This window comes from Ceratotherium simum, chromosome 2 (genome assembly GCF_057802395.1).
Source record: "Ceratotherium simum simum isolate JZ-2026a chromosome 2, ASM5780239v1, whole genome shotgun sequence".
NCBI classification, from domain to species: domain Eukaryota; kingdom Metazoa; phylum Chordata; class Mammalia; order Perissodactyla; family Rhinocerotidae; genus Ceratotherium; species Ceratotherium simum.
Window position 1 is genome coordinate 59,489,979 of NC_141901.1, and position 20,846 is coordinate 59,510,824.

At 40.4% G+C, this 20,846-nt stretch overlaps 1 protein-coding gene across 4 annotated transcripts in view; it reads right to left on the bottom strand.

The window, feature by feature from the left end:
• Nucleotides 1-203: 203 nt before the first annotated feature.
• NTNG1 (netrin G1) overlaps nt 204-20,846 on the bottom strand; it is a 329,267-nt gene continuing 308,624 nt past the window's right edge. For all 4 annotated transcript variants that reach the window (XM_004420755.3, XM_014780097.2, XM_014780099.2 and 1 more), the window contains one exon: nt 204-1,442. In XM_004420755.3, the coding sequence (XP_004420812.1) occupies nt 1,213-1,442 (230 nt within the window). In that variant the 3' untranslated portion in view covers nt 204-1,212. The remainder of the gene's footprint in view (nt 1,443-20,846) is intronic.

Sequence of the window (20,846 nt, forward strand, 5' to 3'; positions counted from 1 at the left end):
TTTGCTGTTATAATTTTTCCCAAGTGGAAATAGTCTCATATTTTGCAGAAGTTGTCCAAGCTAGTGAACATCAATCCATCTTCCTGGGTACTAAATTCGTCAGCTGAATGTATTCAGTCCACATAGAAATCAGTAAAGTGAGTGCGGAACGGCTTGGTGGCTGCTCCTTTCATCTTAAGAAATTGCAATACAAATTCCTGAAATCGTTTATGCAGGAATTTTTATTCTTTAAATCTTCCAGTGTTAAAGCAACAAGAAACACTTAGAATGTCCTTTGGTGGAATCTTATTACACTTGTTATATATGTAAACTGATATTCTTTGATGCCAGCACGTTCGTTGCCCTTACAGAGAAACCTCTGCACAATGAAACAAAACAGAACTAAAGAGGACAAAATAAAATGTCAGTCTTTGCTGAATCAAATTAGATACATTAACAGATTGTCTGGTAACACAAATTGGCAAGAATACAAAAAATCTACATATTACAGTATTTCAAGAAAAATAACTTCATTTGAATACAAAAGGATAGATACACTTTCTCTTTTCCTACAGCCACTCTTGGACAGTGGGTGTGTGCTCGCACTGGGTGACTCAGTGCTGCTAAGATATACGGGGTATGACTGGCTTGAGCTTTTGGAGGGGCTGTTACACATGTGCATTACTAACATCAGACAAAGAACTCTTTCAACCAACAAGGGTTACAGAGCAACGTTCACTAAAGCACAGGTTGGAAGGGATTCAGGGACCGAAGCAGGCCAATATGGCAGCTCGTAACAGATTTCCTTATACCCACAATGCACTGCCAGCAAAGAATGCTTCTGTTTGGTTGGTCCACACACTGGGCCGAGTGGTGCTGGGGCGCACCACGTGAGAGTAGCAAATGTTTTTAGGTTGGTTGGTTGGTTCGTTTGTTGCCTTTCCTGTTTGGGGGCTGTCACAGCCTTTCCAATCGGCAATAAACTCCGCAGCTGGCAATGTGATCTGCGGTGATAGCAACAGCTGCCAACTCCTCTGCAGTCAGAAATTAACAGTCTTGACTCGGATGTGCTGTCCACGGCTGATAAATATGGCTTAGTTCAGTTAGGCCTTCTTAGATTGTACTGTGTTTGAGTGGGGGTGTCTGAGTGTGTGTTTCCTATGTTAGTAGCAAATGCTTGGGTTGTGTTGACTTCCCCCCGGCGCAGGCCCGTCTGGTGGCTGGACGCGACACCTACAACACCAGGGGGCTGGCTGTCCCCAGCAGAGCGGTCAGCAGCAGCAGCGCCGGGGAGCCGTGCGGGGGCGCCCCCTGGCCCGAGTCGGAGCCGCAGCTGCCCGCCTCCTCGCACCGCAGCTTCTCGCACAGGATGCCCGTGTATGCGGCCGGGCACAGGCAGCGCACGTTGTTGTGGCACGTCCCTCCGTTCTGGCAGTGCAGGAGCTCGTTGTCGCAGACATTCGCTGCAGAACGAGGGGGAGGGTGGGGGGGGCGCGGGGAGGAGAAGCAGAATCAATTTAAGTTCATCTGGTACATCATGTTTTCAGCTTTAAAAACAACTCTATCGATCTTGCACTCCCCCCTCCCCTCCACAACCTAAGCATGTGACTCCGATTTCCAAACAAATGTAGTTTGCTGCCTTTGTTTTTATCATATTAGTCCTTTTCATACAGATTTTTGCTGCAATCTTGGATATTATCGTTGTCCATTTCAGGCTACAGAATACAAAGTAATGTAACACTCCTGGTATGGCAGTGTCTTCTCTTCATGGAACTGGGACCTGTTGTGACCTCCAGGGTTTTTGAAGGACAAGAGCCTGATAGAAGAATGCAGAGCTTTGAAGCTAGATGAATGGTAATTAAGATGCAAAGCAGTATTGCTAAAAAGACCAAGAACCTCTAAGGGATGGGCCATTCTCCCTGCAGGGGAGTTTAGGCACTGCATGCAGGAAGTCAGGGGCTAACAGGGAAGCATGAGGAGGGAGAGGATGGGATGGGGGCAGGCAGCATGATCCAGGCAGGCAGCAGCCAGATGGGAAGAGAGAAAGCTGTTTCATGGGAAGAGAGTGAGGAAGAGCAGTCACCTTTGCCCCTGACAGCCTATTAGGATATTTATTGCCTTGTAAATATGGGAAGTAGAGTCCAAGGTTACCTTGATTTCTGGGGATAATAATAAATGCAGTGGTGAAACCCTGATTACCAAAATTTCACTATGTCCATCAGTTAATGGAATCAGTTTGAATAAATCAAGCAAGCAATTCCAGATACTAAAATTCATTCACAGTTCCTGTCATGTAACTTTCGTCTCTAATAATTTCTTATTTCTTCAAAATTCTGGTTATTCTCATTAATTCCACGTCTCCTCTTCTTTTAGATAATCAAGGTTTCACTGATTTAGCAGAATGTTAAATAGAACCCAGGGAAATTAAAACAACAACAAAGAGTAAAAGAGCCAAGAAAACTTCTCAGCAACATATGCTGCTTAAGCATTTAATATATAGAGCCACTCTGGAATGGGGATGGGGGCAGAGCAGAAAAAGTAGCTTTTTATAAATTATAACATTTTTCATTTTTTTAAAATGTCATGGTCAGATTTCCCCAGGGGTATCACATGAATTAAACACACACACACACACACACACACACACACACACACACTTAATATTACTATCAAGTGCAAAGTATTTAAAAAAAATAACCCCCATCTCCCAAGTAATTCAATAGAGAATGTTGCCTTGTCCATTAATCATGTTCAGTAGTCATGTCACCTTCAAAAGAAGCTTCTTACGCACAAACATGCTAATGCTTTGTGTGCAAATGAGCTGAGAAAAGATGGTGGTGGATGCTCACAGAGTTAATAACAAAGTGCCCTAAACAAGGCCCTGTTTTACCACCTTCCACAACAATTCCTTGACGACCTCTAACACAGTTGCAGAATGTATGTATAATTTTCAAATGTACCCATACTTGCTATCTGTAAATGTCAGAAGTGATTTTTAAGGCCTACTAAATCCTTCAGGCTCAAAATATTGATATACAAGGTAGTGTTCTAGATGTTCTAATGATTGTATAAGCTACTTCTCATTGGGTGGCTTAGAAATCATGAATATTAGACCCAAATTATAGTATTTTATGAGTCATGTTAAAAATGTCAAGATCTGTAACTGTGAGGCAAAGTCTACAAGTGTAAAGTAGTTAAACTCATGATCAAAACTGACAAAAGCCCTCTTTATTTTGGTTGTTGTTAATATGGAAAGCATACATCCGTTTTCAGGGTTTTGTTTTGCTTACATTTCAGCAAATATCTGTTTAATTGGGGCAACATGGAATAAACAGATCCAAATAACTGTTTCCACTTAAAGATTCTCAGCATCTCTTGTTCCAGGGAGCAGATTGCTGAATGGGATATTTCCTTTCACTTGGACACTAGAGGTAGGGAAATATCTGTTCCATCAATATCGATAATTGCTTGCCTTGAATAATTGAGAAGAAATCAATAGTTAATTAAATATCACTCCCCTTAAAAAAAAAAAGCTATTTTTCTTCTTGGACCTGAATGTAAATCAGTTGCTCAATGGAAGTTTCTTTTTTTTCAAGAAGCTGGTGATTAAGTTACAATTCAATATCCTTCCTACATTTATATAATCTACTAGTTTGATGTTGATGATTGGGAGATACTTAATGAATATACAAGGAACAGATGTGACCCCAGGATTAATAATCTCATGGATTGGGGGAATATATTTTCTGTAAGAGATAAACAGAAAACAATGAAACCTAGAATGTATTTCATCACTTTAGAATTCATTATAAGACATATTACATTTGGTCTCTTGATTGTGCTGTTCAATAAATACAGAACTTTACCATATGCACAGGACTCTCTGTTGGAATTGTGCTAGAAGCTCATCTAAACCTAACTACAGATCTTACCTGCTATTCATAAATTTATCTTCATGTCATTTTGAATCAAATTTGTGGTGCTTAATGAATAAAGTAGGTGGTTAACAAATATCATTGAGCTCTTCTTCAGCATATGAAACTTTGTATTAAAGACCAGGAAGAAATAAAAGACATATAAAGCATGATCTCTGCTCTTATGGAGTTCAAGTCTGGTTGTGTGCATCATGCAGATATTGGTAGAAAGAGCATTATAGATGGCGAAACTGTCTGGGTTAAGGCAGCGAGACGTGAAAGTGCATTGTGCTGGTTATTAAGCAATTGTCTCTCAACTCTAAATCCACCCTTCTGATGGTGAGGCTGGAACCCTGAGAGTTGTCTCCTGGCTTCTACCAACAAGGAGCACTAGAGGGAGCAGAGAAGGTAGGAGGAAGGAAGAAGAGATTTCCTTTTACCTGTTTGATGTCTCTTCTTAACAGTACTGCCCCAGCAATGACCTTTCATCCCAATAGCAGCACGTGGTCCCAGTGCTCAGCTTTATTCAGAACTAGTTTCATCTCATCCTTAGAAGTTCCTGCACCAACCTGGCAGCATTCCTTCCCTAGAGGTTGCTCCAACCTCTAGCAGCAGCCAGGCGTTACCCCTCCTCAGAGGTGCAGGTCCCACGTCTGTGGGATCTCTCCTCCAAACTTTTAGTTTCTAATAACCCCATCCTCTTTTTGTAATCTCTCAGCCCGAGTGATAGCTGCTCCCTGCTTACACAGTTACTATCTCTGAGTTACTTCAGTGTCCTCTTTTCATCTTTAAATTCTAAAACACCTGTTTAACCATTTCCTTAAATTCTTTTTGTAAAATAACTAGTATGGTTTCAGGTTTCTGACTAGAGTGAGACCTGACCTGAGTGAGAAACGCATGGAACATGTTAGTGAATGATGAGCGGACTGGTGTAGCTAGAATGTTGGATGTGCATAGGGAAAAATGGAGACTAGAAAGGTAGGTTGTGGCCTGGTTGTGAAGGTTTTACGTAACACACTACAGAGTCTAGATAACAGGCAATAGGAAGCTGTCAAAGACATATGAGCAAGGTGATGTTTTAAAGGGGAGAAAGAAAAAGGTGAGACTAGACCAGAGAAAGGACAGATTGGAGGTAAGGAGACCAGATACTTCAACAGAATGGGCTTGGTATGAGTTAGAGCAGTGGGGAGAGAGAAGCAGCGACACATTTGGAGACTGGTTGCTTGAAACGCGCAAGAGAGATTCTGAGTTTCCTGTTTTTCATATTTGGATGCATCATAATGTAATTTATTAAGAAAAGAAGATTGGGGGAAGAGTTTGGTCAGGGAAGAAAGTGAACTTTTTTTTTGGACCTGTTGACTTTGAGAGGTCTATAGGCTCTTCTGCAGGTCTTGTTATTAGTTGGAGACAATAGTTAAGGGTTCAGGAGATCGGACATCCTGGAGATATAGATTTGGAGAAGAGGTGATGGTGGTCATTACAAAGTGTGAAGTGAAAGGCATAGAAGACCTTATTCTGGTAGAATATAGATTAAGCAGAAATGAAGACTGCAGACAGAACACTGAAGAACATCAGCATTTAAGCCATAGGAAGAGCAAGAAAGACCATGAATGATGCTGAGAAGAAAAAATGTCAACAAAATGCAGTGATAATATTCAGGTATAAAAGTAATCATAGAAGTCTTTCTGCTGTATTTGACTGTATCTAGGAATAAATAGACAGACTGGAAGACTATGAGAGGAAGGGGACTTTGAGTTGGATAAAGGAAATAAGCAAAATAAGTATTGCATCTTCCTGATTGAATCTGACGGAAGGGATTTTGGAATAATTAGAAAAAGGATTGGAGAAATTTGAGGAATTAACATTTAATAGAGGTCTTTGGTTGTCAGTCAAAAGTAGTGGTTTTATCTCCCAGGGGACATTTGACAATGTTTGGAGACATGTTTGATTGTCACACCTCAGGGAAGGGCATGCTAATGGCTTCTAGTGGGTAGACGCCAGAGATGCTAAATATCCCGCAGTGCACAGGACAGCCCCCCACAACAAACAATTACTCTTCAATTAGTGTTGGTGGTAAAATGATGAAGGCCTGGATCAGGGTGTCAGCCATAGAAATGAAGATGAGCAGTTGTCCTTATGTATATTGGTGAAAGGAGAATGAAGACGCCTTGGCGATTCTAGATCAGAGAGAAACAGTGAGTTTTCTGGTGCAGAGCCATGGGAGTTGGAGGTGACTGTAAGTACCTGAAGTTGAAATATAAAAGTGGATTATCTTTTTGGGGGAGTAAATACAGAAGATTGGGATCTAAAGCAGACTCTTCAGTACTGCTCACAATTAAAGGATAAGAGAGGAATCAAAATCACCCTTGTCATGTAATTTGTTCTACCTTGCTCTGATAGAAACAGTAAAATCAGAGCTTTGGAAACTTGAGAAACTATCTAGATAAGCTCTAGATGAGTAAACTGAAAGCAATTTAGGGTAGAACTAGAACTAGAATCCAGGTCTCCCAATTTACAGATTCCTGCTCTTCACAAAGAAAAGAACAGTCAGGAGAAATGCTGTAAATGGTGTGGCACAGTGCACATTCTATACTCCTCAAGACAATATAAACAACTCTTCTGTAGATTCTCAATAGATTTGCAGTCATATTGGCCAGCTGCTCTGCATTCATACTCTACTGTGACTAGGCAGAGGTCTTTATTGATAGCATTAAATATCACATCTTATAGAGTTCTACCACATTCTGGCATAGCTCTAAATGCAAATCAGCTCATAAAATGCAACCAAAATACATAAAATATAACCAAAAATATCAAAAGTCTAGGTTGGGAATGGCAAATATGTTGTATATGCTCTCATTTCCTCTTCCTCTATGTAGAAGACATAGTTATTTAATCATGGCACTCTCTCGCACAGAACTTCAGAATTCCTCTCAGCATAAGGTTTCAGGCATTCGCCACCAATTGACAGAACTGGCATGAGGATAAACACCCATTTACAATCCTGGCATTATCTACATGTCATCTTGCATGTCACTGCAGATTAAAAATCCAACTGGGGATTTCTACTCAACATGTACATTGAAGTTATCACTCTCTTTACCTGGTGCCCTTCTGTGTGGATTTGCCTCAAACTGAAAACTCTGACTTTATTTTGAGAACTATTTACGTTAAGCATATCCCGATTCTTTCTTCATTGCTATTGACAATCTAAGAGTGTGCTAGCTCAGTAAACAGGGAGGGATTTTTAAAAATCCCTTGTACAACACTTGATTCAGTATTGGATGCAAATTGTTATTTGCTAGACATAATTCTTTTTATTATGATAAAATATGATCCTTAGATACAGGAAAAGCTAATACTTTGATAATAGCTTTGATAATAACTACTTTGATAATAGCTTGGCTATATTCTAAAAGATCATTTTGCTATTGATAAAAATAATTCATTTATAGTGTGTCCAATAGCACACTATATAACCTGTAACCCCCTGATGTGTCAATATTAGGAATGCTTTCAAATGGAGTGACCAAGATAATCTGTGGCTCTTGATAGATAAAATTGTATATTAAAGTTAGACCCAAACAGTTATGTGGCTAAAAGATGAAGTGTGGAATCCTGGTGAAAAGGCTGAAGTCAGCAAGGTGTTATAACAGCTCCGATCACAGCTTCAGTGAGCAAGCCACAATAGTAGATAAATAAGCTCCCACAATTGCTACCAGTTTATAAAAACACTCAGAATTTTCACAGTGAAAGAATTTCTTCCACCCTCTTTCACTTCTTTTTATTTTTCCTCTGGCTTGGATAATGAGAGTAACAGGGATGTAGCTAAATTATTTAATTCTTTAACCTGTTTTTTGTAGGTTTCTTGATTGTTGTATACATTTTCTGTTCAAAACTGCAATCTATTGTCAAAATGTGAATTATGAGACTTTGATTCCTTTTCCTTCTATTAGTCCTCTCTGGAAGGTATGGAAAAGCAGACCTATAGAGGGATCCTATATGCTCAAAGAGGGCACCAGCCAGGACCTAGTGTTGCTACTTGTTCTATTCTTCTTTTCTTTTGAGACCTGAAGGGTCACTTATTCCCATTATGATCATGATGATCTATTACATTACCAAAGGGAAGTTTTCTTTTCTCTGTTTGGGTCTTGTTCAAAGCTATACATTGAGGTTCACCCTGTCAGTGACCTGCTATGCTTGAGCAATACTGGGTCTGTATTTATAGACTTGAAAGTTTCTCTTTTTGGCTTTGTCTCTTGCACTTCAAGGAATCAATGCAATGTGTTACCATGACAGCCTTCCTTGATGGTTATATTAATAAAGTGACCTCTACCTTCACCACCTGAAACAAGCCCAGAGTTGCTGAGGGAAAGATGTTCCAAACTGTTCCCGTCCTTTTCAAAGAAACGTCAAAGAGTAAATAACCTCCACCAAACAGGCTAATAACAAAGGCATGTGTGCAACATTCCATTCTGATTTAGGCATTTGAGAGTTTGTGGCAGGGAGATGAAGAGCTGTGATTATAACCCATGTATTCAGCCTTGGTGGCGTTTTACTAGGTTGTGAGATGTGAGACGTAGAGCTGAGCCTACAGGTTAGCCCCTGGGGTCTGGAAGAAACTTTATAGACTGTTGTCTAATGGCCTTTTTTGGGAATTCTAGGTACACTAACTGCATTTTTCCCGTCTTTTCTCACTTATGTCTGGTCATGATTGGTGATATGGTGCAGTGGAAAAAACATTAAGAGTCATGAAACCTGAGTTCTAGTTCTGACTAGCCATCACTTTGCTGTAAGGCCTCCGATGTATCATGAAACCATTTAGCGACATCCATCCATTCATCCATCCATCATCCAACCAGGCACTGTTCTAGATGATGGGCACAGAGTGTGAGCCAAATGGACAATGCAACTGCTTCTGTGGAGCTCAGATTCTAGTGACAGCTATAAAATTAGAGACAGAGTTTGAAGTAGGTATTTTTAAAGTTCTCTTGAGCTTTATGCATGAATATTTTTCGTGGAAAGCCTATCATCTTAAAAGGCAAAAGGTGAGAAATTGTCCTCTTTTTGATCAAACACATGACGACCATTGGACTTCTCCAATATTACGAGCACTGGTGATGACTCAGGGGCTGTTTTTGCTTGATCAGTTTTGCCTACCAGTCTTCTCTGGTGTCCCATGAAACAGGGATACTTTTTCTCCTCACTTGTACTAAAAGCATGAGGTAGTACAAAGAGAATTAGTTGAAGAACTTGGGAGTCAAGTCTGGTCTCTGTGGTTAATGGGCTGAGTGAACTTGGGGAAATTGTTTAACCTCCTTATGCCTCTCCTTCCTCACTGCCAAAGCAAGGATAATAACACTTGTCCTACTCAGCCACCTCACAGTGATTGGGAGTGTCAAGATGAATTACGTGGAAATGCTTTAAAAAATATGAAACACAACCCAAGTATATTTTGTTAATGTTCAATACCTTCCCCTTCCCCCCTGATGCTAGAAGGCCGGGGTGGAAGAGTGAGGGGTTTATTCCTACCTCGGCCATGATGATGCATTCATCAGTACCTACCCAATTCAAGGTATTTGAAGTGACAAAGGAAACAAATGTCCTCTCTCAGAGACAGCATCTGTATATGTCCTCTGGGTATGAATCTTGAGACAGTGTGGGGTCAAACATGCAGTTCTTGAATATTTGAATTCAACTGCTGTGTACTCCACAAAGCCTTGCAAGGTCAGCTTGGACTGGCAGTGCCCGTTTTCTCAACGGTAACTTCTATACTGTCATTCAACGTGCATTCTCTTTCACCAGTCAGAGTACATAAGGTGTATTTTCAGAGTAGCAGGGAGGACACTGGCCCATAGCCCACATTTACCCTCTGCAGTGGTGAGGCAGGGGGCAGGTAGAGATGCAAACAGTCTATAGGCTGAAACCTGGGAGCCATCAAGTAGAAATATCCTTGCTTTCCTGCTCTCAACTCCTGTCTATGTCTATATCCATCTGGGGACAGTGGTGCTGGTGGCATGATCCCTGTGTGACAGCATGCAGCCTACTTTGTGTCAGTGTCATGAGGTCAAGGAGCAGAGCTGAAGGGGCTGTAAGGAACAATGTGGAAGCTGTCAGCTGGGTGGTCAGGCATGTCTGGGTAATCAAGTGCAGCAGGTTCTGATATTAGAGAGCAGCCATTCTATTGTTATTCATCTAATATCAAAACACCGATTATGGGAGTGACACTTGCTCTTGTCCAATCAAAGGAAACACTACTCAAAACATCATAAAAGAACCACGTTCATTTGAAGGAGCCTATGTTGGTAGTAAGCGGTAACCCAGCTGGTGTGAAAGAGATCACAGGTGACTCCAGGGCAGGAACAAGAGGCACTGTCCAGACACTCCCAAAGTTTTCAGCTGTTGCAACCTGAAAAAAGCCTTTGCTGATCTTGAAAAAGAATTAATTCACTGAGAATCCCATGAGCTGAAGGCTGGGCACCTTTCCCAAAGCGATCATTAATGATGTATTGAAATTCTATTTAGGTCAACACCTTCAGACACAGACACAGGCAAGGTGCTCAAAAAAACAGTGCTGAGAAATCACAGTTTCTCATCTGGTATCAGAAAATGCACTTATCTAGTTTAATAACAAGGCGCAACCTCTACTCTTTTGCCCAAGGTAAGAGATGGTGTTCACTGGGAAGCACAATCACACACAACAGGGTATAAGCCATCATTTCAAAATACATGACCTTATATCAGGGGGAAAAGTAGTACAGATGTTTATCCACTATGATGCCCATAAGTACCGACATACACCTCCACATATACCTTATGTAATATAAACCTTGGAAAAAGTAATGGAACAAATTGTACCAAAATGTGACTAGTGTTTATCTCTGACTGGTAGGAGTGTGGGTGATTTTAGTAATTCTAATTTTCATCTTTATGCTTTTCACTCTTTCCAAATTGCTTAGAATAAATATATAGTCCTTTGAAGATATTAAAAAGGTTAACAAAAGGAACTGTTGTTACTTGAGAAAATAAAAGTATCTTTTACTAAAATGATAAAGGTAATTCATCTAAGAAATAAACATGTGACCAAATTTTGCCATATTTCAGTATTTGTGTTATTAATATATATTTCTAGTCATACTACCAATTATCTTAAATGTGTACAAAAATTATCTCAGAAAAGGCATAAGAGTTCCCACACAATTCCATAATCACAAGAAGGCCCTAGACACTGGGATAGCTCGTCTTGCCAAAGACAGCACAGCCTCAGGTGAGGCTGCAACTCAGCAACCAGTCCTGAGCTAAAGGGACATGCAGCCCGAAGGCCATCTCATTGTTAACTAGTGCAGACTGATGCAAAATGAGTGGTCATTTCTACATTTGAAGATCAAGCCACAGTGATGACTGTGACTGAATTTCCCACCACCTTTCCAGTATAGGAGCTCACAGTCAGATTTAACTTAAAGAAAACATATTTCACGCTACTTGAGTTGGTAGGAGACTCATAACCTGCTACACGTGTACATGTTTGCACCACATCTATGACCTGTTCATTGTGAGTATATAGCCCTGTCCCTGGCACCAAATAGATGCCCAATAAACATTTATTAAATAAGTAGATAAAATTTGTCTTTTGTTCTCTGCCTCTTTCTGAATGGTAGATATAGATCTATTATTAATAGATAGATATCAATGCAGATGGATATAAAGCTCATAGGTTGGAGAGCGGGAAGTGGAAGGATGGCCTTATTTTAGTGTCTGCAGGGTAGGAGGTGAGGCTATCTGCTGAGCATGAGGAGGCAGAGGTAAGGCGGGATCTTGAAGGGAGTGGTGAAATATTTGGCAGGGAATGGGAGAGGAAGCTATCTAGGGACACATGGAGAAGTGGCTGGGCAGCTTCGACATCCAGCTCAGCTTGTATATCCTGACTTGTCAGGACTTCCATGCGTGATTTCATAATGGAGAACATGAGCAGGAAGAGAATGGTGACTTGTTTTGGGTTTCTTCCTTCAGTGATACAATATATGCCCGCAGAAGGGGAAGAAGCAAGGGTGGCCAGGCAAGCAAGGAGATCAGAAGCATTCCCTTCATTTTTCATTAGGCAAAATGTACTACCTCGTATTATAATCTTGGCATTGCAGGTAATATGAAGGTGGAAAAATATGGCCCTGAAGAAACTTAATACCATTTTTTTTTTTAATTGGAAGGTGAAATTAAGTAGTTAAATTTGGAACATAGGCTAAAGGAAAATCCAGATGGAACTGTTCTACGTGGGACTGGGATGGAGGTGAGAGACCATCATGGGCACATAGAAAAATGCAAGTAAAAAGATTTGGTGTTCTTAGAAATGATGTGGGAATTGTGAAAGACAATCCATACAGTCCCGTTTAGTGCTGAAGACAAATCTGTAAAACATTCCACATTCTCAGTGGGAGGTAGAGCAATACTATAGGCCTTTGATATTCGGCATTAAGAAATCCAAGTATCTGTGGCTGAAAGGAGATAATTGTGTCATTAATTCACAAGCGTGTTTTTTCTTTTTTTCCTGAGACAGAATTTCAATGCCTTTGAGCACTTTGTAAAGCTAAAATATAATTTGAGTTTCCTGTTTGTCGAGCTATGGCTAAATGTCTCCTTAGAGACTTAATTTTTCCTGTATATACTTGGCAGGAGTGTTCTAAATATGGTCTAAGCCCTCTTAGGATTTTTAAACAGCAGGGATATTTAAGTATGAAAAATAGCTACTCAAATCACACAGCAGTAACTTTTCTTAATGATTTTTTTTTCCTGGGAATCACTGTAATTCACTCTTGTCTGCTGTGGCCTTGCTGTCACCATAACCACCTCCTGACAATGTCAAACCAAGTCTTGGGAGGTGATTTTATAATGTCAGGATGAAACAAAACCATTTCCCTGTTAATGCCAATGTCAAGGCAAAATGAATTGGTGTCAATAAATTCAAGGTGAGGAAAACAACATTATGGAATCAAGAGAATGTGCAAAATGATGACATGAGTCATTTAGGGATGCCGAGCTCCAAGTAAAAATGACTGCTAATTTTCAAAAATGTATTTGCTACAGCACTGGGGACCAACCACTTAAGTGATCTAAAATATAAAATACCTTAGGAGGTTAGGAAAGGACAAAGAGGTTACAATTATAGACAAGTCATAAGCATATCTTTTCGACGAAGTCACTGTTGACCATTGCAACTCATATTGTCCTTCCCCGTTGATAAATTCCTGAGACACTCAAAATTTGAACTGCAAAATTTAGTATTTAATTGTTTACAGTGGTATTGTCCAAAAGTCTGGGTTCAAATACTGACATCACCACTCAGAGCTCTCCAATCCAGATTTCTGAGCCTCTATTTCTTCACCTGTAACAGAGGTCATCTCACAGGGCTGTTATGAGCATGAGAGATTTTTCAATTCAATGGTTATTATTAAGTACTTTGTAGGTGCCAGGCACTGCTCAAAGTCCTATGATGAAGAGACAGACTGGAAAATCCACATAAATGCTGTTTCTTTTTATAGGCTCATGTATTTTCATCTCATTAGATAATGTAACTTCACATAGTATATGCTCTTGTGTCTTCTAGTTCACTTTCATCATTAATAATTTCTAGCTTCTTTGGTGCTTAATAAATACTTGTCAATTTGAAAAAAAAATCATCTTTCACTCCTATAGTTCCTTACATGGAAAAACAACTGTTTACTTTACTGAAAAGAAGATCTATTTGTTCATTTTTCTTTAATGAAGAGAAAAACAGACAAAAGCCCTTATTGAAGAAAACATTTGAGTAAAGACAGGGTTGCTAGACTAGCTCATGTGTAACGTTAAGTAATTATTTGTAACATAACTTTCTTTTTTTTTTGGTGAGGAAGATTGGCCCTGAGCTAACATCTGTTGCCAATCTTCCTCTTTTTGCTTGAGGAAGACTGTCACTGAGCTAACATCTGTGCCAGTCTTCCTCTATTTTGTATGCGGGACACCTCCACAGCATGGCTTGATGAGTGGTGTGTAGGTCTGCGCCCGGGATCTGAACCCGCAAATCCTGGTCTGCCAAAGCAGAGTGCATGAACTTAACCACTATGCCACCGGGCCAGCCCCTGCAACATAACTTTTACTAAAACTAAACTTAAAACATGAGGCAAAAAGAAGAGATACTCAGTGTCCTTTCTTAACATCCAAAGAAACGTTTTCTTAATTGGTTAAGAAAAAGGTGTAGGAACGAGAACAAATCCACATAGCAGATGACCTGAAAAGAGGGAAATGAAGTCACTGTAGGTATAGAGAATGGCATTTTAAGGCTTCTCCTAAGAAGAGCAGGGCTGTTGTGTCTCAGGAGAGAGGTGAGCTGGTTAGACCAAAATCAAGAGGCTGGCAAGCAATGCATGGAAGCTGTGCCTTCCAGGACTTTCAGATCCAGAAAGAAAAAAAAAATGAATTGGTTTGGATACAATTGGGAGGCTGGAACACTATTTAAAACCCAATGAAAAGATGTTAGCACTTCTCTTTGAAGCAGACTAAGGCGTATCGAGGTTAGACTAAGCAGGGATGAATAAGATTTGGGTGGGCTGGTTAAAGAGAAATCACACGTCATGCTTTGAAAATATCTTGTTCTAACACATTTCACTTTCTTCGACATCTCTTATTCTTATTTTTGAATATACATACTTTTATATTAATAAGGAGTTATTCCAGAATATAGGCTCCGTGAAGATAAGGATTTCGACTGTTTTGCTCTTTGCTGTATGTGAAAGCCTAGAACAGTGCCTGGTACCAGATCGTATTCAATGAATATCTGAGTATTTTTGAGTGAATGAATAAATGAATTTAATGGAAAAAACTCACATATTCCATATCCATTGCTCCCTTTCTATTTCTAAAATACCTTCCCACTGTGTTTATCACACACCCCCCCAATAAATCAAATTGCACAGGAGTGCTATAGCCAGATTGAGTTTTCTCAAAAAGTGTTTTCACAGTAGCTCTCACTCCTGCTCTCACTCACAACCCTCAATGGCTCCCCACTGCTAACTGGATAATTCTGTAGTCAAGATCCTGCACACTGTGATCAGAATCTCCCCACTGTCTGCTTTTACTCCCCCACATAAACTGTCTACTCCTGGCTAATCAACTCACTGTCTTACACACATACACATACACACACACACAATTAAATTAAATTATAATTAAGAGGCTAGACACTTTTACATGTTATCTTGCTGAATATTTCCACTAACCTTTCAGGATACGTATTATTATTACTATTACTATTATTACTATTTCCGTTTTATGGGAAACCTGTGGATCTTACCCAAGCCCCACCAGTGACTGAGCAGCAGAGGCAGGGCTAAAATTTAGGCCTCTGTGACCCCAAAGCACCGTTGGTCCATGCTGCTCTCATGTCCTTGACTGCCACACGTTGGCGCCTGAGTTGGTGCCTCTGCTCCTGGTGTGTCCTTCCCTAAACTCTCCACCCATCCTTGAAGGTCCAGCTCATGGACAACCCCCACTGTGAAGATTCCTCTGACTGTTCCAGCCTTCAGACCCCAGTCCTGCCTTTGAAGCCTTTTGGCAGATTATCTAGATCTAGACAGAGACATAAATGTAGGAATACTTTGGGCAGTCTGGATTTAACTCTTGGTTCCACCAAATACTAGCTGAGTTATCTCATGCAAATCACTCAACCCATCTTTGTTTCATTCATAAAATGGATTAACATCTGGTATCCACCTCATAGGACTGTTACGTAGATTAAATGAATTAATACATATAGGGCAATTACAACAATGCCTGACACAAAGTCCTTCAGTAAATGCTAAGTTTTGATTGACGCCTCAAACCTACAACAAACACTCTTTTTCCATGTGCATTTCTTGTCTTCTCACCTAAAACATAAGCAGTTTGAGGGCAGGGCGTTGTCTTGTACCTCTTTTCATGACCACACTGAGCAGCGCGCTGCTTTGCACACAGTGCGCAGTCTGTAAACATTATGTCTCAAGGGTAGCAGACATCTCTTATCTTTTTATTCTCAGACATCTATTTTATCTTTGTATTCTAAGCATCGATTCTATTTTCTGGCAGATAACAGGAGATACTTCATGACGTTTTTTTCAAGTGATTTCTGCATTCCTAAGATCATGTAAGAGTTAAATCATTCCTGAGAATATAATTGAAACTAATCTGAGTTTCATTACCAACTCCAAGTAGTGATTTCTGAAAAGTCCCTTAACTTAGTAGTTTTTAATACCTTTTGTTTCTGTTTCTTTTGTTGTGAGAGAAGGAGAGCAACAGGGAGAGGGGGCAAGAGGACAGGGAAGGAGGGGAAATGCGCGGTTGGGTTGATGGGGAGAGAAATACCCACAGAAACCTATCCAGAGATGTAGTGCTGGTCCTCCTGGGGGTGTTTCCAGCTCTGTTTGTTTGGGGGTATGGATCACATTTAAAGTTTAAAACTTCCTAACTTTTCTTTTTTTTGTCAGGAGGACTAGCCCTGAGGTAACATCTGATGCCAATCCTCCCCTTTTCTCTTGAGGAAGAGTGGCCCTGGGCTAACATCCGTGCCCATCTTCCTCCACTTTAGATGGGACACCGCCACAGCATGGCTTACCAAGCAGTGCATCGGTACGTGCCCGGGATCCGAAACTGCGAACCCCGGGCCGCTGAAGCGGAGCCCTCGCACCTAACCGCTTGTGCCACCGGGCCAGCCCCAAAACTTGCTAAGTTTTAAAACTGTATCTTGGATTTAGCTCCTATCTAGGCTATTTCACTCCAAGGATCAGAAGGATGAATGGATCTCATGTCGTCCCCATAAAAAAGCGCAGAAGGGTGAACAGGCTTTTGCACTCCATATATTCCCACTCAGACCTGTCCTGTGTCTCAAACAAACACGTTCCTTGTCACTGGCTGTGCTGCTTGGTACGCTGTGTGACCCCACATGGATCATTTATCTGGTTGTATCTTCCCAGGTTCTAACTGTTTTGTACTAGTTGTTCCAGGTAGGCCTCCTGGTGAATCTGAAGATCTTTGCTCCCACTCACCCTGCTTTCCCGGGTTCCTGCTACCTGTCACAGCTGCGTGAGACCTTAGATCTGTGTCCAAGTCACTTATTTCTATGCGGGGCTTGCTTTTTACCCCAGGTGCCCCTAAACTAGTTAAATCTTTTGAATATCATTCCAGCCTATTAGGATCTGTTTCAAGTAGGTCTCCAACCAGTTCACTCAGGCAATTCCTTTGTGCTAATGATGTTGCTGGTTATAAATCTTTATGCTTGGTCAAATCTACCTGCACTGTTTAAATGCTCTAGTCTAAAGGCTAGCCTATGGCTGGCCTGGCTTTAACAAGACAAAGCAGGACAGCTTATTCACAGATTGCAAAGGAAGAAAAGATTCACAAGGGCAGGAGATGGACAACAGAGGTTTTTTGTGTGTCTAAAGCTCATGTCCCTGCTTATGTTAAGTTGAGGGGAAGAAACACATAACTCAAAGGATATTAAGTTGAGAGTAAGGCTCTTACTTCAAAGTTGAATATTGAAACCTTTACCCTGTTGCCACTAATTGCTTTCATATTTGCAAAATAATGATTAGAAGCCTCTATTTTTTATATTCTAGGAAGAAAGTATATAACTTCAAAATAACCCCAAATCTCTCAAATTCATTGTAATGGAAATGTATCTAAAAATGAATACCGTGCATTTTCCCTATATTGAGGGTATTTGGCAATTTTTAGGGTTACTGATGATGTGAAGAAAGAATAAGGACTATAACTTAATACACACATGGAAGTGACCCCTAAGGACATAATCAGAGCCCTTGTATGGAACAGGTAGCAAACTGTTTGAAAAACATCTTATAAAACACAAGTACATTTTGGTTCTTGATAATTCTCTGATGAGAACTCTTTTAAACACCTAAAAATGTTTTAATTAGTATTATGGATTATTCATTTGCTATTTTAAATTCATCAATTTTATTTATCAATTTTATTTTGTGGGAAAAAGTGTAAAAAACAAAGAAACAAAGGTACCATGAACTGAAATTTCATGTCATTTTTTCTAGCATCACATAATAAGATGAAAGTTTATGACAAAAATTCAGTCAGCAAAGAGGAATCATGCCAAAATTTCAAAATAAATGAATTTGTATGACCAAGTTATAAACTACATGATATAGATTTAGTTTACAATGCTAACATCAATAGATCCTTAACTAAATTGCCAAGAGCAATAATGTGAGAATAATGGGAAAAGACTGAAAGACCACATGAAAAAGTAAACAATTTTCTGTGATTTCCAATCTTCATCAGTTAATTTTCCTAAGAAGCACATAATAAATTCATGTTAATGATGGGTACTTGCCTAATGACATCAAAATGCATGATCAAGACATGCTAACCAGGCTAGGAGTCAAGCTCAGAACATTCTTGATTAGAAATCAGTCAAAGAGCAAATCAAGATCTGAGCTGGCATGGGGGAAGGGAGGAGAGAAACCTAATTTCCTGGTCTGTTTGATGATGGATCTGAGACAACTGCAAGTGGTCTGGTATGGTTTGTCTCTAAAGCATTCTTTAAAAAGAGCAAAGGCTGTGAAGTCATACAGATCTGGGTCAAATCTTCACTCCCAACTCACTAGCTGCAGGACCTTGGCAGGGCAAGTAACCTCCCTGAACCTCAACTTCCACATCTGTAAAACAGGCACAACATGTTCTCCTAATAGGGTACCTTGAAGATGAAAGTGGATACTGGATATAAAAAGCTTACCAATAAATGGTAACTATATTACTTACAGAGAAGTCTAAATGAGATACAATTGTCTAGGAAACATCTGGCAAGTAACAAAAGCTTCTTAAATGTTAGTTCTTCTCTTTATAGGAGATTCAAAAAGAAAAAAAGAATTCTCTACACGGTCCCTTTTCCCTTTTGGTAACTAAAAGGAAAAGTGCATGTTAATATGTCATTAAATGAATCACTCTTTTTTGGGGCAGTGGGGAAGCATTTTAGTCAAACCAGAATAAAAAGAACAAAAGCTAACATTTATTTATTGAGCACTTAGTCTGTGCCAGGCATTATTCTAAGTGCTTTTCATGCATTAACTTATTTATCATCTTAACAATCTTATAAGGTAGGTACTCTCACCCTAACAGTTTTACAGATTTAAAAACCAAGACTCAGGGAAGGCAAGTAGCCTGTCTAAGGTCACACAGGGTGGTAGAGCCTGGGATCCCACCCGGTTCTGTGGGCTTGATCACTTTGTTATTCTGTCTGATTGCTATGCTCTACATCCATATGCTGGAATGCTGTGACTGCTACTACTTCTGTCCCTCTGTTTCCTTCTCTACCAAACTGAAACAAGTACTAATCAATTACAAGGCATCCATGTAGTGAGGGCAATAGAAAACAGAGAAAGCACATCTCTGTTGCAGACCACCTCAAAATTTAGATTTAATACTGAGTTTCTCAGCAAGGGCAGGCAAGGACTACATTAAGTCCTGAATCCATCCATTTTCATTACCTGCTTTGCTCCCAACCTCGTCCAAGCCACTAACACCTCTTCCCTGGACTACGGTAGTCTTGCTAGTTCCAATCTTGCCCTCCCCTGCTTGTCCCCTCTGCAATCCACTGTCCACACAGCAGCCAGAATTACTATTTTAAAATTTAAACCCTCATATCGTGCCTCTCTCTTGCTTAATGTTCACTGCACTTAAAATAAAATCCACACCTCTTATCCTGGCCTTCAGGGACTGGTGATTTGGTGCCTATCTGTCTCCCTCTGCTACCTCACCTCACTCACCATGGTCCAGCCACACTTGCTTCTTTCCATTTTATCAACTGGCCGAGCTCCTTCCTGCTTTCTGGCTTTTGCAGAAGGTGTTTTCTCTGCCTGGAATACTCTTCTTCCAGAACTTTCCACGGTGGGCTTTTCCTTGACACTTGGGTCTCGGCTAAAGTGTTAACGTTCTCGGGAAGGCCTTCACTGACTACGGGTCTAAAGTGGCCTCCGCTCACTGGTTGATTCCTTTATTTGTTTCCCCCCTGCCTCCCATCAGCATGTGAGCTCTTGAGAGCACGGTCTACGGTTTGTCTTCTTAAAACTGTATCCTCAGTACCCAGAACAGTGCCTGGCATGGAATTCATGCTTAAAACACGTTTATTGAATAAATTGAAGGCTTTGATGGTGCTCAGGGCAAGCTGCCCCAGGAAGCACCACTCTGGTATGTGGATTATTTCGAGCTGAAGACAATAAGGACTCAGAGAGCTCAAAAAAAATATTTAAGTTTCCCCTCCCAAACTGCCTAAAAAATTTAAAACCAAAAAAAATCTGTTTTAAGAAGGGATTATTATCATGACTGTTATAAAAGATAATTTAAGATAGAGGTTACAATAGAAAAGGCACCAACAAGCCCATCTTATTGAGAGTTCTGTCTCTCTGGCCACATTCTTTAGATGGCCCTGCGAGGAGTTGTCAGACAATCATTTACAAGGGAAGTCTCCATTTGTAAAGGTATCTCTCTCTCTGTATTGAGAAAAAGGGGGGGGGTGAGCTCATTTCTAGTAACTTATCAATGTGGAAGATGAGGCCTTGGGGCTGTATAATAAACCTTACTCTTGTTTACTGTGCTTTAGTGGTAATCTCCTGTAACTGACTCCCCCCACCCCCAAATCCTCCTTTGTCATTGGCTGAAAATGATATTTAAGACGAAAATTTCTGCTATTGTGTTGAAAAACGCAGTGTCCCTGCTTTCTCCCATGTATACATGTTATTAAACTTGGTATTATTTTCTCCTGCTAACCTGTCTTGTTGATTATTTGGCCAGCCAGAAGAACCTTAAGGGAAAGGGCAGAGGGAGATTCTCCCTCTTCCCCCGACAGTTTTGGCGAGCCAGCCAGGAGAAGCACTGGCTGGTAAGTTGCCTTCTCTGGCTGGAAGACCTGCCTTCTCCCTGGACTAC